The 18,427-nt window shown below is 34.3% G+C and overlaps 1 protein-coding gene across 1 annotated transcript in view; it reads right to left on the bottom strand.

Annotated features, from left to right (window-relative positions):
- Window positions 1-16,755, bottom strand: part of arhgap45b (Rho GTPase activating protein 45b) — a 21,033-nt gene extending 4,278 nt beyond the window's left edge. The window contains exons 1-15 of the mRNA XM_016282273.1: window positions 16,350-16,755; window positions 14,476-14,872; window positions 10,471-10,614; window positions 10,296-10,380; window positions 7,300-7,372; window positions 7,025-7,085; window positions 5,936-6,070; window positions 5,653-5,714; window positions 5,457-5,567; window positions 2,732-2,812; window positions 2,429-2,596; window positions 2,182-2,319; window positions 1,439-1,629; window positions 1,239-1,348; window positions 68-166 (exon numbers count right to left, since the gene is read on the bottom strand). Of these exons, the coding sequence (XP_016137759.1) occupies window positions 68-166; window positions 1,239-1,348; window positions 1,439-1,629; window positions 2,182-2,319; window positions 2,429-2,596; window positions 2,732-2,812; window positions 5,457-5,567; window positions 5,653-5,714; window positions 5,936-6,070; window positions 7,025-7,085; window positions 7,300-7,372; window positions 10,296-10,380; window positions 10,471-10,614; window positions 14,476-14,872; window positions 16,350-16,601 (2,107 nt within the window). The 5' untranslated portion in view covers window positions 16,602-16,755. The remainder of the gene's footprint in view (window positions 1-67; window positions 167-1,238; window positions 1,349-1,438; window positions 1,630-2,181; window positions 2,320-2,428; window positions 2,597-2,731; window positions 2,813-5,456; window positions 5,568-5,652; window positions 5,715-5,935; window positions 6,071-7,024; window positions 7,086-7,299; window positions 7,373-10,295; window positions 10,381-10,470; window positions 10,615-14,475; window positions 14,873-16,349) is intronic.
- Window positions 16,756-18,427: the final 1,672 nt, after the last annotated feature.

Genomic DNA, 18,427 nt, shown 5'->3' with positions numbered 1-18,427 from the left:
TATATATATATATATATATATATAAATTGTCATTTTCTTTTTAATTAGTCATGGCAGGAAGTTGTACCTGTGCTGGTAGTTGGGGATCCCAGGCCACTTCCTCCTCCCACACTGTCTGTGTCGCTCACTGTGGAGCCCCAGGATTTGTGGGTCATGTAACCTCGAGCTGACACAAAAGAAATAAAAAAAAATTCTAAAACCAAACAAGCACCGAGCATCTATACATAATCTTCATACACATTTGACAATTTTAATAAACAAATAATTTGCAAGTACTTCTTTTTTTATTACATTATATTTAAATAAATATTTAAGATCTACATTTGCATGAAATGCAAATTCCATTATATTTAAATGAAATTAAAATACAAATTGTGTTTTTAATTCCAATAATCATATGTATTAATATAATTTATTTTTAATATAATAGAATATATTATATAACACTTCAATTAATTGATAAATTAGACAAATGAATATACAATATACAACAGTTCAAACAAAATATTAATAAATTAGTTATTTGGACCCTAAAAATGAATACAATCATAATCGTTATATGTATTAATAATATAATTGAATTTTAGTTCAGAGTCTAATATATAAAAATAAAATTTTATTTACTTTAATTTATTTAAATTTAAATGATTAATTATTTACTTTTATTAATATAGTACTTGGGAAACATTTAGATTTACTAGAAAATATACATTTTACTAGTAATATAATTTAACTAATATAATAAAAAATATATAAAAATGGTTATAGATAGATAGATAGAGAATTTTTATAACATTTTATTATATTAAAGTGTAATTATATTATATTATTAAATTAGTTACAATTAATGATGTAACTGAATTTTAAATAAATTTTACATGTATAAACATTAAATGTCTTAAATTAGTTTTATTAACTTAATAATAAAAAAGCTTTTTTTTTGTGAGATGTGCATAATTTAATTCTAGGATAATAAAATGCAATATATAAAAAGTTATAAAATTATAATTATTTTTATAGCATTCTATTAACATTATTCAACTAAATTGATATTTAATTCGTTAATTTACAAAATGTATAAACATTACATTTCTTAATAAAAGTTACATTACACTTATTTTTTGTAAATAATATTCTTTGTTAGATGTGCATTTTTGTGGGTTCACACAAACCTACTTGCTTACATGTTTTTATATTGCATTTGATAATAAGTAGAACAAACAAATCATTGCACATACCTCTCTTCTGTTCATCTTTGGTATCTCCGGTTTCTCCAGCGGTGGGCGGTGCTTCAGCACTGCTGTGAGCATCAGTGTTAGCGCTGTCAGCACGAGCTCTGACTGACGGGCTGAATTCAAGACAAGACAACACCTCACTGTAATATTCACATTCACTTCCATGCTATTCCATGTTTGAAAGCAAGAGGAGTGTTGGTTACTGGCTGGAGGAGGCAGAGTAGGCCTCAAACTCGTAATGCGTCTCGGGCTCTTCGCTCATCTGAAGGTCTTTGACGTGCGTGGCGTACTGCTGTCCCGGGTCGTACAGTTTACTGCTCTCACACAGCGTCTGATAGTGCACCGGCAGCACTACCGTCTGCATGTGCATGATCTGGTAGTAGGAAATGGTGGCCTGGAAAGAGTTTCACACAGTTAAAACCGCTCAAGCTGGATTTGGATTTGAAGTTTTCTTGGTGTTTTTTCAGAATTTATTTGTTCCTGTTAATCCGAGTAATGCATGACTGGGCCATTGATCAAGTATACACCCAATACTACTGAAAAACACAACCTTAAAAAGTCTCATTCATAACATATTTAGCTTTACAAATGTCTTGATCAGAGTTTAAAATGAACTTTATGCCTTGAGAAAATTGACTAGCCATAAATATTACCAGCCATTAAACTTTTTTTTTTTTTTTATATGTTCTTGATATATTTTCTATATTGAAGAGATATTTAACACTATTTTAAAATATACAATTTGCTGTTTTATATATATAGTATTTTATAATATGCACTTTCATTGATTTTTGGGTCACAGTCTTGTGTGAAATACCTTCAGAAAAAATTGTGATGTTACTCCTCAATTTTATTTGTGAAATTGTTATTTTTAATGGAGACGTAAAGACTAATAAGAAATGAATCAAATCTGTTTATATTGATCTAGTGAGTGTGAAGTGTTTACCGAGCGGATGGTCTGGTCACTCTGTTTGATGACCTCCTGGATCTGCCGCAGGACGGTGACCTTCATGTGCTCCAGCTCCTGGTGTTGTGTGGTGGCATCTGCGATACATGTCCGGTACGTGGCCTCGGCCTCCTCAGCCTGAGACCAACACAAAAACACAACCTGCTAAACCACTGAACATCTGTTCCTGCAAAACTCTTCCTACGGTGGCATAAGAGAGATGCATTGTGGGAGTGCTGAGTCTGACCTTGTTGCGGGCCTCTTCCTCCAGCCGTTTCTTCTTGTCTACTGTTTTGGTGGTAGAACTGCCGCCCTCCTCCTCGGCCCTGTTAGCCGCCATCCTGGCCTTGTCGTACTCCTCGCAGCGGGTCATGTAAACCTGCTTGGCCCTGCGCAGGTTGGCCTCACACTCCATCTGTGTTCAAACACACAACAACCCTTACAGACCTGCGCTGCTAACGTCTCGTATGGTTTAGTGTATCTAGACACATCCCGGCTGGAGTTTTAAAGTGTTCTGGTAGCTCATAAGATGGAGAAATGTAAACGTTACCAGTTTTCTCTTGGCCTTCAGCCACTGTTCCTTGATCTCCTTGCGCTTCTTCTCATGCTCTTGTTTGCGGAGCAGCAGAGGCTGTGGATGAACACAAAGCACATGATTCTCCACAGCAAAATACTTCATGCTCCAGATTTCAAGATATTAAAACTATGAATGAACAATTAGAACAAAATGTAATATAATAATACTACTACTACATACATGCAGTACAATAGTACATTTAACAGTAACTACTATTACTACTAATAAACATGTTGACCTGGGCCCGTATTCACAAAACATCTTAAGGCTAAAAGTAGCTCATAACTCGCTGATTTAGGAGAAAATCTTAAAAATAATGGGCATGTCAGTCCTAAATTTAGGACTCCTAAATTTCCACTCTAAGAGTATTTCACAAAGAGTTTTAGCGCTAAAACTAGCTCCTAAAACTGTGAAAGGTTAGGAGTAGTGAAGAGGACTCCTAAATCACTAAGACCGAACCACAAACTATTCCTAAAATGGCTGTTGCCGGCAATCTGCCTCAGAATGTAAAAATTTTAGAAACATTTGATAATGACCTTTTAAAAAGGTATCGCCTTTGGTTTTGAAGGTTATCCCAACTCTAAATTGTCCTTTATATCCTTTTTGTTTAAATGATATCCTTGTTTTCATTAACCAGTTGGGCAAGAAGTAACAGCTGCTTTTATTTATTTTAGTTTGCATGCATTACTATCAGCCATGATTATTCTACTCCGTTAATTAAAAGCTGTTTATATGCATATCCGCTAATTATGAGAAGCATACAAGAGGCTGACAATAAGCTGAACATATACTTGTTTAGTGACACTTAGCCTGCATTTTAAAATCTTTATTTGAATGTGGCAACATTTTTAATCTTTATATATAGCAACATTGTGCTCTACAATATTTCCATGAATAAATCTCTGACAGAGACTATCAGCCAATCACTGTGTGCATAGTTAAGCATGCTGACATCATTCATAGCAACGAGGTCAACCCCGCCCTTTGACTTCTCTCTATTCCTTAGTAAAAGTTTGTCTCAGCAGCTTTGTGAATAGGTTTTAAGAGAAAACTCTTAGCTAAAAACTTTTACTGCCATTTAGGAGAACTCTTAGTGGTAAGATAAAATGTTTTGTGAATACGGGCCCAGATTAGCACACTAATCTAATTTATTGCTAACTAGCATAAGCCAACAAATTTCTGAGGTTTTTTTCCCAAAAAATCTGGTCATTTCTGCCTGGCTTGGTCCAAAGATCATATGAGCCAATTATGGGATGAGTAGCAGCAAAAAAAAAAAAAAAAAAAAAAAAGTTTAATTTGCTTCAATATGATGGAGAGTCATTGTTGTAAAATAATAAACAAGACAAAGTCAGAATCTGCATAATCCAATGAAAGTAATGTCACAAAGAATACAAACAAACTTGTTTTCAAAAGTTATAAATATTTGCAAAAACCCTTATATCTCTGGAATACTAGGTGGCACTGTGTTCAATCTTCTCAGGTACCTTCAGGACATGTTGATGGTGATACCTATAGAATTTTGTGCCAATGTCAAATCGTTCAAAAGATATTGCAATTTATAACAAAATTCAAAATGGCGGCCAATCAGTATTCCTGGATTCGCCATGACACAAGCAATCCATAGACACCAAGATTATGATTTTCTGACAAATTGTTCAAAAGTTATAAGCAAACATGTCTATTTCATATCTCAAGACCTGTAGTCGGTGCTGTTTCCAACTTTAGCACGTAGCCTCAGAACATAGTGTTGATGAAGCAAACAGTTTCGTTTCGATTGATCAAAGTTTGGCCAAAATACAGCCTCTGAACCAATTTTGGGTCAATATCGTTAAAGGGATAGTTCACCCAAAAATGAAAATTCTGTCATTAATTACTCACCCTCATGTCGTTCCAAACCCTTAAGACCTTCGTTCATTTTCAGAGCACAAATTAAGATATTTTTGATTAAATCCGAGAGTTCTCTGAACCTCCCATAGACAGCAAGGATCCTAACGCGATCAAAGTCCAGAAAGGTAGTAAAGGATATCATTAAAATAATCCATGTGACATCAGGGGTTCAACCGTAATTTTAGGAAACTACGAGAATACTTAGTGCGCAAAGAAAACCAAAATAACGACTTTATTCAACAATTCGTCTCCTCCGTGTCACCCTGTAGCGCTATTTTGGAGAATATCCACTGAAAGTAAACAGCGAAGGTCTTACAGGTTTGTAACGACATGAGGGCGAGTAATTAATGACAGAATTTTCATTTTGGGGTGAACTATCCCTTTAAGTTCACGACATCATAACTTTTGAACAAAGATGAATATCAAATTTCTGTTCCGTCATTTCTGTGCGGCTTGTCCAAAGATTTGGTATTTATACCAAATATTTACCAAATTTGGTAAAAATGGAATACTGTCCTTTTCAAAATGGTAGCTACTGTAATGGGCAGAGTCTTAATGTAACCTATTGAACAGAATCAGCCAGAAGAGTGTAATCAGGTGTACCAAGTTTCATTTTTCTACAACAAAGGGTTCAAAAGTTATAACTATTTGAAAAGTGAATTTTTGAACTGCTGGTAGTGCTATAGAGTTGGTCAGTTCACTATTCATGACCATCACTACAAGTGTGCCAATTTTCATCATATTCCTTCTTATGGTTCATAGGGTTGCCATAATAATAAAAGGACAAAAGGTGGACATGTTGATGCTGTACCATGATGAAGGTCTGGTTCTGTAGGGTGGAGGCCGCCTGATGCATCCCAGAGCTCTGCTCCAGGTCCTGCTCCAGAGCCAGAGAGTAGATGGAGAAGAAGGGCATGTGTGGCTGATGGACACAAAAACAGACGCATGAGGAAGAAAACAAACCAATCCTGAAGACTTCAAAGAATCTGAGCGAGGTTAGTTCTCACCTGTGTGATGGTCTGTTTACAAGTCTGATAGATCCTTTGTAAGCCCTTGGAGAACTCCAGCTCTGTACAAACAATTAAGATGTCAAATATTAAGTAAATAAAAAAAAATAAAAAAATCAACAAGCAAAATACAAGTAGCAACAGGACGTGGCTCAACCAGTCAGGATTTACAATCAGAACTAAGTTTTATACAGAACTACACTTTATTTCAGTCTCTTACATAATACTTAAAAACTAATTTGACATCAAACCATCATATAACTGAAGCCACAAGTGATCCTACCTAATGCAAGCTTCCTCTCAATGTAGCCGATCATATCCTTGATGTATTTGGAGATGGTTTTAGCGTACGTCAGAGCCGAGTCCACTCCTCCTTCACTGCGCTGCAGGATAATGTCCACCTCTTCAGCGCTCATCGCTGCCAGCACGCATAGGAATATAATTATGTGAGCATAGTGTTTCACTTTAGGAAAAAAATACTAGTGATAAAAAAAATAATGATTTATTTGTTTGTTTAGCGGGAGACAAGTTGTTAATAACAATAAAAACAAGTAATCAAAATTAATAATCAAAAATATTAATATTTATTTTTGTATGCATGTATAAGAGATCTTAATGTCCTGGAGAACATATGTAAAATTATAAATAATAATTTGAATATTATTCATAATACTACCACTAATAAATATATTTAAAAATAAATAATTTTACATGTGTTTAAATACGTTCTGCATTACACTAAGTTTGCATATTTATTTAAACAAATTATAATAATAAAATTGTTAATAAATATTTTATGTATTTTTTAATATTATTCATATTTTAAATATATGTTCTGCAGGAGATTTTGTAAAGATCTCGTACATAAAATATTCATTCATTCATGCATGCATTTATTTATTTGAGATCTTCACAAAATCTCCTGCAGAACATATTTAAAATTATAATACATTATTATTATTAACAACAACACTACTACTAATAATACATATTATTGTTAATAATAAAAATGTATGCATTTTTATTCATAATTTAAAAAATGTTCTGCAGGAGATTTTATACAAAGTAATATATAAATAAATACTATTAGTTCTCTTAATTTCTTAAATGTTCTGCAGATCACCGTTCTTTTATAAATATTAATTTTAAATATGTTCTGCACAAGGCTTTTTATTAGAACAACATAGTATCAATTATAATCAGCGCAATAAATTAATACATAAAAATAATTTTATTTTTTAACATTTTTATATATACAAATGATATTGAAGACATAAAATGATATCTTCATCACAAAAAACAAAACCCCAACTATAGATCATCGCATTCCTACTTGCTTTTCTGTATTTCTGAATTTGTCAAAACAATGTACCCAGCTCAGATGAATCACTCCATGTGTGTGAAGACTCATGACCCGAGAGGTTCTCCATAGACTGAACATTCAAAGAGAACAAACACACACAAATATTTATCACACACATTGTGTCACATATACATCATACACATCAGTCATGCGTGTTCATGTGAGTCTTATTTCAGAGGAGGACGACTGCGTCAGAGCAGTGACTCTAATCACAGAACGCCACTTTCAGGAAATCAAACCCTGCTGCCAACATCCGCTCTGTACAGAGACTGACACACACTCACCCTGCTCTTCTCAGACGGCAACACTGACAACAGCGTGCTGCTGTCCACCTCTCCCATCAGCAGCTCAGACACACTGACAAAACACACAAACAATAACATCTGAAAAACTCAACTGCAGCAAATGATTAGATGCCACCTCTCAACTTCCTCAAACACAGTCACATTGCACTGCTGCATGATTTAAAGTTTTGGTCACAGGAAATTAATGCAAGACATGAACAAGATCGTTTGAGTGCCATTTTGATTTTGCGCTGCCATTCAAAAAAATGTATTGATACGATTATAAAAAGGTTGAAGTGACAACAACAGCAATGATAATTATCAGCTCGAACTCAAAAACAGATCCTTGAGGGTTTGGTGCTGTTCGCATAAGAGCAGAAGCCGCAGATCAACTTCCTGTTATTTCGGTCGAGCTACGATTAATGTCAATGATCTAACAGAGCATTTTGAGAGAGATGATTTCATAATGTACACAAAGTATGCTGTATGGCACTGCAGTCTTGTGAACGCTTAATTTAGACTGGTAAAAATAAAATTAATCGATAAACAATAAAAACATTTCAAAAGGAACAAAGTGCTTTTCCCCTCTTGAATTAATTTAATAATATAATAAGCACAATCAATAAATAGTTCCATTCATTCAAGGGGAATTTTTTTGCTTTATTTTAATGTATATAAATAAATACATTGCAAAAGAATGTGCTATCTCCCAGAATTAATCTAAAAAGTAAACAAACAGACAAACCTTTCCGTTCATTCAAGGGGAAATTTTTCCTTTGGAAATTACTTATTTAAAAAAAAAATATTTATTGATTGATTTAAATGTATATAGATAAATACATTCCAAAATAATGTGCTATTTCCCGGAAGGAATCAAAAAGAAATAGATATAATCATAAAAAAAAAAAAATAGTATGCAAGAATGTTGTCGCATGACCTCACTATCCATCCATCCAGAGTTCATTTGCAAAAACGAGAACTCCATTTAAAAAAAATCATGTTTTATCATTGTGCATTCCAATTAATATCAATCAAACTGCAGTTGGGTTATTTTGATTAGCTTAAAAAATAACTAAAAATGCAGCCAACTAACAATAAAAACATGATCTGTTTTTGCAAATAAACTCTTCATATGTGTGTGTGTGTGTGTGTGTGTGTAATTAATCTAAAAAGTAAACAAACAGACAAACCTTTCCGTTCATTCAAGGGGAAATTTTTCCTTTGGAAATTACTTATTTAAAAAAAAAATATTTATTGATTGATTTAAATGTATATAGATAAATACATTCCAAAATAATGTGCTATTTCCCGGAAGGAATCAAAAAGAAATAGATATAATCATAAAAAAAAAAAAATAGTATGCAAGAATGTTGTCGCATGACCTCACTATCCATCCATCCAGAGTTCATTTGCAAAAACGAGAACTCCATTTTAAAAAAATCATGTTTTATCATTGTGCATTCCAATTAATATCAATCAATCTGCAGTTGGGTTATTTTGATTAGCTTAAAAAATAACTAAAAATGCAGCCAACTAACAATAAAAACATGATCTGTTTTTGCAAATAAACTCTTCATATGTGTGTGTGTGTGTGTGTGTCTAATATATATATATATGGGTTGTTGACGTGACATGGCATTTTCACTGTCCCACAAGATAAAAATGAATATAATTAATATTGTCGTTATTTAAAATACAGTAAATGGTTAAACATTTTTGTCCTACATGGACCTGTTATAAAAGCTGCAGTGCTAGATTTAAATTTTTGAGTCAAATCTCAAACTTGTCCTATTATGTGACTGTCTCAAGCATGGTTCAATAAATTACAACTTTTATAAATGAAAAAGAAAAACATAAAAATGTTAATAAATACCTCCGGCATAATTGTACAAGTGTCTATTTTAGTAAATGGCAATCATTTTCTTCATCCATACATTTCTGAAAACGAAGGAACTGGATACATTTTGTCTGTGAAAACCATGTCCTCTGGTGTGACACCATATCCTGATTTTAAATCGGCCAATTCCAGAGAAAACTAATTAGTTGAAGGACCCATTCATGATCATGTTACTGAAGGCCCCTGTGAAGCCCATGACATATGCACATGGTAAATTTTTTTCTTCAACTTTTTTGGAACCACTACAAAAGTGTTACGTTTTTTTAATTAAAAACTGCATGTTAAACTACATAATCATGGAAAATGATGCAGATGTGTCTTGCAAACCGCTAATGACAGGTTAGCTCGGAATAGCAAGGTCATTAATTGACAGAAAAAGGCTAAAACGTCTAATTATAAATTTCATTTTAAATAAATAGCACTATGTGAAAATAAGCATCTAACAATGAAGATAAATCTCTCTCATGCCATTTATATATTAAGAGTTTTTTTTTTTCTAAATGTTTGCCATGTCACACCGTAGGACAAATTTATGGTAGTTCAGTGAAAATGTAAAAAAAAGTGAAAGAATTGAAGTTAGTGACCCGTTATATTTTCTCAAAAATCAGACGTCACACTACATATATGCATTTCCAAAAAAAGGTTATAATATAACAATTTTAGTAAATCACCATTGGTAGGTTGATGGTGTATAAATAAATATTTTAAAGAATAAATGCTAAAAAAAATTGGGTGAAATTACTTTCATTTTCATTACGTTCCATTTACGTTCATTTATCACATCTGAAATAGAAAATCAAGTAGAGCACACTGCATTGTGGGATACAGTATTCAATAAATACAATATTGCTCTCTGGTTGCATACATTTTGGTAAATGTACTATTCAATCCAAGTAATCTATTCATACAGCAAAGTGGTGCACCGTATGCATACTGCAAAATAAGCCTGTTTGCAAACTTTCTCATGATTTTCTTTATTTTTTTACTCTGATATGCAATTGCAAGAAGCAAAACTCACAATTATGAGATCTACAGTCACAACTACTTTTCCCCCAGAGCCGATGATCGCGTGATCCGCTGACGAGCGCTTAATACTCACTTGCTGCTAAAGGCTACAGCTATGGTCTCGATGGCCTTCTCAAAATCTTTCTTGTCTGCTTCATTGCACACTTCATAGTGGTATCCTAAAGTCAAAGAAAAAAAAATTGTTAGTAAATTGCTTAAAATGACAAACACATTAGTGCTGTAGAATGACTGTAAATGGCTGCTCTAACCTTTGACCTGCGAGATGAGTTTGCCGGCAGCGGTGAGCGTCTCCACCGTGTTGAGGAGAGGGTACATGCTGATGACCTGCCGCAGGATGCGCAGAACTTCCCCCAAACACTCATGGGCCAATGGACGCCGGTTCTCCTGTTTGTCTGCCAAAAACCATAAACAACATTATCATCAGACTCTTAACAGCTGAAAATAAACATCTAGATTACAGCCACACAAGCTCAAATTAAGACTTCTGATTAAGTATAGTATATATTTATTTAATGCCAAGTCAGCATCAAAGGCTATTTTCATGGCAAAAACTATTTAGAAAATACAAGTATAACAAATACAATAAAAACCAGCAAACAAACAAAGACAAGTTATAGTCACACAAGATTTTTTACATTAACATGATAAAAAGTAAAACTTTTCCTGCCAAAATTTGACTAAATAACTCTTTTAAAGGAGACATACTATGCCCCTTTTTACAACATGTAATAGAAGTCTCTGGTGTCCCCATAATGTGTCTGTGAAGTTTCAGCTCAAAATACTCCACAGATCATTATATAGGAATTTTGAAAATGCCTATTTTGAGTGGCAGCAGAAACACGCTGTTTTTCAGGCCCGTCTCTTTAAATGCAAATGAGCTGCTGCTCCCCGCCCCCTTTTCCAGAATAGAGCTGCGCCATTACAGCTCGGACCTGCTAAAAACATCTGTTTTGGTTCTGATTATCATGTTTATCGCGCTGAAATAATGCGTTTTAAACCATATGGGTTAAAACTTCTGATATACGGTTTTCTGAGCGCACACGTTCAGAAAGCGGCTGTCACAGCATGTGAGAACTAAATTGAAGTCCTAAAGTTCTCATTCACACACAAGTTTACGTTAAAAACACATGAGTTACAAAAACAGTCAGTTATGTCTGTGAAGGTAAACAGCTGGGAAATAAATCGCATGTTTATTTTAGATCTGTGTGGCATCTGTGTTAAAATTATAATGAGATCCTTTTGCCACGTCACCAAGGGAGCAATATCTGACACGCTCATTTTCTCAGACGCTTGCAGAAAAAGGCTTACTAAATAACAGTTAGCATGTTTTGCTCAAACCTTTGCCATGGCATTATAACTGTACGCCGTTGTCACTTGCGAAATTAAATGATGGCGCTGCGGGTGGAAACTTACAGATGAAGGGGAGGTAAAATTATAATGAGATCCTTTTGCCACGTCACCAAGGGAGCAATATCTGACACGCTCATTTTCTCAGACGCTTGCAGAAAAAGGCTTACTAAAACAAAGTTACTGGATTAATCTTTTTCACGTTTCCTTGGTTGGTAGATGCACTGGGGATCTGATTATAGCACTTAAAACCTGGAAAAGTCAGATTTTCATGATACGTCACCTTTAAGTGAGTTCACTTCATAAAAAGAGTTTTCTCTGTACATTAAAAGCGGATTAAACTGGGATTTTTGTGTCAAATTATAACTCTCTTCACACCGTGTTATCAAATAAGCAAAACTATAATTTAATATCTAGGTCATATTTCATCAAGAAAAAAGAAACAAAGAAAGATTAATTAAAATAAATGAAATAAATTAAGAAAAGTTAATAAACATCTTAAAATAAATAAATGATCAAATAAATGCCACAACGTAAAAACTAAAATAAAACAAAATAAATACAAATGAGAAACAAAATCTGGGTCATATTTCAACCCATAAGAAAATAAATGTCAAAACTAAATAAATAAATAAAATAAATACCTTGGTCATATTTCACCCTACATGATGCAAAAAATTATAAATAAATAAATAAAGAGTTAATTATGTTCATTTGTTCAGTCTTGTTCAATAAATAAACAATTATACAAAAAAAAAAAAAAAGATTTTTTTTAATAATAATAATAATAATTAAAAAAGTTTTCACTTTATCATCTCAACATTTTTCTTCTAGTTATAGGGCACAATATGACCTGGATATTTCTTTGTGAACCCAGTAACCCTTTAACCGACAAGTCAGTGTCTGTCATGCTGAGAAATATCTGCAGTGATCCTAAAAGAGTCGAGACACTGTGTTGCAGTGCTTTCTCGTCTGCTGTGACATGTCTACAAGCCACTTCCTCCTGTCTTAACTCGAACCAAAAAACACCTACAACTGTTACTTGTTTAGTTTCTCTTTGTTCTGTTGAAACTACCCGACTTGTACAGTAATGAGAAGCATGAACAACTGGCTTTTTCCCCCCAATCAGATAAAGTAGGCTATTTGTGTTCAATAAAATAAAAAAAAATGGAAGAAATTGTGGCATGAGTCAACCACCAAAACCAAAGCCATATATTTTAAATATGGTCAAATGACTAAAAGATGTATACTAAATTTATTACTATTATTATTAGTAGTATTAATTAGTTAATTAACTTTTTTATTTTTTGGACAGCTACCAAGTATCATAGTAATCATTTACTACCATAATATAGAAGTTTTCAAACTTGGACCAGCAAAAAGGAACATTAATAGAAATACATATATTTAAATATAATTTCTATAAAATGTGATGAAATATACAATATAAAATTCCTTGCAACAACAACTTTCAAGAATAGTGCCTTTGTTGTCTTTTTTTAGAGGATTTTTTGGTTTGGAAGAATTGAGTAAAGATCTATACGAATAAATGTTGCATTAATATTAAAATAAAAATTATTTCCCTTCAGATTTAACTGATCTAACTGAAAATTATCAACTTAATGCGCACTAAATATTTTCCAAAATATATATACACCATGGTTTTACCATCAGTGTATCACGGAACCATCACAGTGCTTTTTTATAAGGATCCTCTTGTGGAAAAGATAGTTTTGTCTATAGTGAAATATCGGAAAACTCCGCTATAATAACTGATTTGGTTATTTATGGGTAGGACTACATGCTTGATGCTGAATGACGTTGCTCTACGAGTCCTGAGAGCGGAAGGGGGTGTTTTCTGAGAGAACCATTTCCTGCACCAGTGTGGTGCACCACAGGAACTCAGCCTCACTGCAGATACAGGAAGCTCAGGGCCTCTTGGGCAAACTCAGCCCCGCCCCTTCTCTGCTCCACGATCACATGATCCTCAGCGGAAGGTGATGTTTGCGGCAGGACGTGCAAATAGTCATGTGGCAGACAAGTATTGAGCACTGTTGTGAGTTTCTAACGTGAAAATAAATACCAGGAAACGTTTCGGAAACATTTCATCCATGTCAACTACACTGTAAAAAACTTGATTGTAATTATAACGGTAAACGACTAAAAATGCCATGTTAAAAACCTGTTAATTGGTTAATGGTCATTTCTTACTATATAAGGTGAAAAACTAATAAATCTAACGGCACTTTATGTAACGTTACAGTAAAATACAGACATTCCCAAAATTCTATTTCAAATGGTGTGATTTAAAAAAAAAAAAAAAATCTAAAATCATGAAGTTATGCAGATTATTTTAAGTGTCATTTGTTACAGTTTTTTTTCCCCTCCCATTTTCATTTGTTAATTTTAGTAATTTTTCTGTGTTTATAATTTAATTATTAATTTTGTTTGTTATTTTTTTAATGTCTACGGTTTTCATGGAGTTCAATAATTTATATAATTAATAAACAGTTTTAAATAAGTCTTAAGATTTTATTTTATTATTAGTTAACATTTATTTCATATGGTTTTACTCACATTTTTGTTGACTATTATAACCTTGTTTGTGATGAAGTTAGAATGTTTACTAACATTGCTTTTTTTATTTTTATGGTGGTTGTAAGTATATTGTAAGTGTACAAAACACATTTTAGGTATACTATTGTAAACTTTGGTACGCCAGCATTATATTAGTTAATGAAATGTTTTACTGTAAACTTAAGTTCAGTTCGTAAAACCTAAAATGTTTCTACCATATTTTTTACGGTAAAATTCTGGCAACCACAGCTGCTGGTTTTTACCAACAACAACAACAAAAAAAATCATCAGGTTTTTGTAGTTCTTCTCCAAGAAAACCATTATCTTACCTTCAAGCACAACATCTTTCAGTTTCTCCACCGCTTTGGCAAACCGCTCCACTATGCGCAACAACGACGGGATGTCTTCCACCTCGATAGCCACTGTAGTCTCGGGTGTCTCCGGCGAGGGACTCTGCGCGATGACGGATTTTCCTGCACCCTTACTGAAGACCCAAGACTGTATCGGGAAGCCTGCGGCGCTTTGATTACGACTCAGGGAAGTCGGCCGCTTTAGGGTGCCCATTGGGGACGGACTGCCAACCAGCTTAGTGTGCTGGGCCAAAGGGGTACCTGGACAGGAAGACGGGACTTCTAGGACAGGGGGAGACAGACTGGAGGAAGTATGGGACGAAGAGGTGACGGCATCGACTGCATCTTTCCGAGGCTGTTCTTGAAGAGCAGAGAGCTGTTTGATAAAGAGGAAAACAAGGATATAGTGTGGGCAAACTGATAAACATGACAAGTTTTAAGGTAGAAAGTTTTGTGGCTGGAGCACAAGATGTGTGCCCGACTACAACAGACGGCTGTTAGTAAACAGAACTTCTTTCACAAGAGCAATTGTGTAATCCTGGCCTACTTCCTGTCACACCCTGAAGAGCTGATGCCACACTAACTGGCCTCGCTGAGGCCTAAAAACACTCCCACGCGAGCAAACATGAATATAAAGCAAAGTTACCGAAAATCCCATCAATGACGACTCATTTCTGCCTCATTTTAGTCAACAAACAACTGAACAAATGGTGAAATATGATACGCAAACCTGTAAGTGTTAACAAAGTGATATCTCAAAAATCCAGGTCACTTTTAAAGAAGATTCATTTAAAAAGAAGAATTTTTTTTCCCTCTCTCTCTCTCATATATACACACACACACACATATACATATATACATACACATACATATACTACATATACATACATACATACATACATACACACACACACACTTTTTCCCTATATATTATTTACATATAATTAATTTAAATAAATTATGAAAACTAAATTGACAACTCTTCATAATACTTGGAATATTACAACAAGACATTTTAAAAAGTTTAAATATATACATTTAACGTTTTGCAGTTCACGTTGATCTAATTAATTTTTTAGAAGAACATATTTCGTGCAGACTTTCAATATGAGGTCCTAAGATAACCTGTATAATAGTTTTACAACTGATTACACCACTTGACAAAAACGGTAAATGCTTATCAGTACGCATATATCATACACAAATGCATATTTTAAACAGTAAGATACAGATATTTACTAGGCTACTTAAAATAGGTCTATTGACAACAACAACAACAACAACAAAAAAGTACTTTTTAAATACAACCCACCTGTTTGAGCCAGACGTTGGGTCTATTTGGTAAGATGTCCAATTTAGTTTTGCCGTTTGATTTTTTCACTCTCTGACTAGTCGCGTAAGGACTGTAGCTTTTGCTACTTGATCCACCACGCTTCAACATTTCCAGCTACTGAGCTACCTGTACTTTACTGAAGCAACTTTGGACACTGTTAGCCATCATATCTCATCCTTTCAATTTAATACATGCAGCTGAACCTTAAAAAGCGCCTGAAAGTAAATCAATTAAGTCCCGAAACCAGGAGAAAAATATTCAAAGTAGTCGAAGGCAAAACATGAACTTGCCCTTTGCTACGCCATATCACACTGAGGAAGTTTAGTCCGTCCTTTTCTTAATATTATTGTTTTTTCTACATAACGGTCTTTAAAAAAATCATCTTGAATTCTACTCTGTGTTTGAAGACACTGATAACGTTCGTACATTTTTCAGCAACGTCGAAAACATGAGCGCGAGAGTGAAATGTCACTCAAGTTGATTGGCAGGAGGGAAAGGCGAGAGATGCTGAGAGACTTACTGATGGAGAGTTGAGAGGCGATGGACTGCTTCCTGTTCGGCTCTTCTTTGACATCGAGTGCGTCTTTATCAGTTCCCTTGTCCTTTTAGAGAACATTTTAAGCTTTAGGGGTTTCTTTCCGACGCGTATTTCTTTTAATTTACGATATAACCCCCCAGCCCACCCCCCGGCTCCCCATTTCAAAGCGCTGATGCGAGGTTTCCACACTCCGAGCTCGAGCTTGTGTCTCACACCTCTAATATGATCGCACATAGACTGAATCTACTGACACTCATCAGATCAGTCTGAGGCGCATCCGCTTTCTCTCTCTCGCTGTGACAAGTGAAACTGCGCTGCCATGTAGAAACATGAGGGCTGGATAACATCATGCATTGTCGCTGAGACTTTTAAAACGGCGTTTATGCATTGAGTTACATCATTTTAGGACAAAAATAAGCTTTGGCCCCGGCCCCACACGTTGTTGTTAATGTCTGTCACCTGCTGTTTAATTAAATATTAAAACACCGCCCACTTTCGTGACAAAACATGTCTTGAAATCTTTTTGTTTGACGAAACATCATTTTAACTACACCTTTATTTTATTTACAGAATGAAATAGGCCTATCTGTGCTAAAGCAATATTGTATCGGTCTTGAAATAAATGAGCATAGCAGTCTTATGCAAAAAAAAATACAAGAAAACCAATCGCAAAATGCAATGACATCTTCACCATTGGTTAGATTTGGAATTGTGACAGTTTCAACTTTTCGATTTTTTAACTGTAAAACACACACACACACACACACACAAATAAAGGTGTTTAAAAGGTTCTTCACAGCGATGGCATAGAAGAACCATTTTTGGTTCCACAAAGAAGCATTCAGTCAAAGGTTCTTTAAAGAACCATCTCTTTCTTACCTTTTTATAATCTGAAGAACCTTCTTTCACCACAAAGAACCTTTTGTGAAACAGAAAGGTTATTCAGATGTTAAAGCTTCTTTATTGAACCATTTAAACAAAAAAGGTTGTTCTATGGCATCGTGAAGCAACTTTATTTTCAAGAGTATATATAGGAAATTTCCTAGGAGTGCGTCTCAGTCTGCTCCCTTGCACCCTAGGTAGTGAGTCTGTATATCATGTACACAAATTCAGGCACTGGTAAGGCCAGCAATCAATATGCAAATAAATACAAGAAAACAGACCAATGGCAAAAATGCAATGACATAATCAACATTTGTGATTTGGAATGGCGACAATTCTAACAATGTCAAATTTTTAACTTGACATGTCTGTATTTAGGAAATTCCAGAGGAGTGTGTCTCAGTCTGCTCTCTAGCATCCTAGGTAGTGACTCAGTATATCATGTACACAAATTTGGGCACTAGTAAGCCTCCTGTGTGATTTATGTTTTGCACTTCAGAAAATTTGACATTTTCCAGTAAGGGAACATAGCGAGCATAGAATCTTCCCGGGTTTGGGGATTTTTAAAAAATTTTTTTTTTAGGGAAAGAACATTCCAGTTCACTAAAAAAGGACTTTGTTTGAGACCGCACTTAAAATGACTGACTTCCTGATCAATGCTTTGAGAGAAAGGGGAATGTTAAAAGGGTCATATGATGCTGCTAAAAAGAACATTATTTTGTGTATTTGGTGTAATGAAATGTGTTTATGCGGTTTAAGGTTCAAAAAACACATTATTTTCCACATACTATACATTATTGTTTCTCCTCTATGCCCCGCCTTTCTGAAACGCATCGATTTTTACAAAGCTCATCGGTCTGAAAAAGCGAGGTGTGCTCTGATTGGCCAGCTATCCAGCGCGTTGTGATTGGCCGATTACATCAACTGTGTGAAAAACTATATATATAAAAAAAGTTATTGTTGTTGCAATTCCATTTGCTTCCACTAAGCCCTTCACTTTTTAAGCAGTCTGAACTGAATTAACGACAGAAAATTGTGGAGAAGATTTCGTAGTAAGATGAATTTCAGCACACTCTTTAACATTAATAATCATGTGAGCTTATATATATATATATATATATATATATATATATATATATATACATAGATAGAGTTACTGAAGAAAAGAAATCATACAT

This window comes from Sinocyclocheilus grahami, unplaced genomic scaffold (genome assembly GCF_001515645.1).
Source record: "Sinocyclocheilus grahami isolate Dianchi unplaced genomic scaffold, SAMN03320097.WGS_v1.1 scaffold157.1, whole genome shotgun sequence".
In the NCBI taxonomy this organism is placed as follows: domain Eukaryota; kingdom Metazoa; phylum Chordata; class Actinopteri; order Cypriniformes; family Cyprinidae; genus Sinocyclocheilus; species Sinocyclocheilus grahami.
The sequence above is the reverse complement of the archived record's forward strand: the minus strand, read 5'-3'. Positions and strand labels throughout refer to the sequence as shown.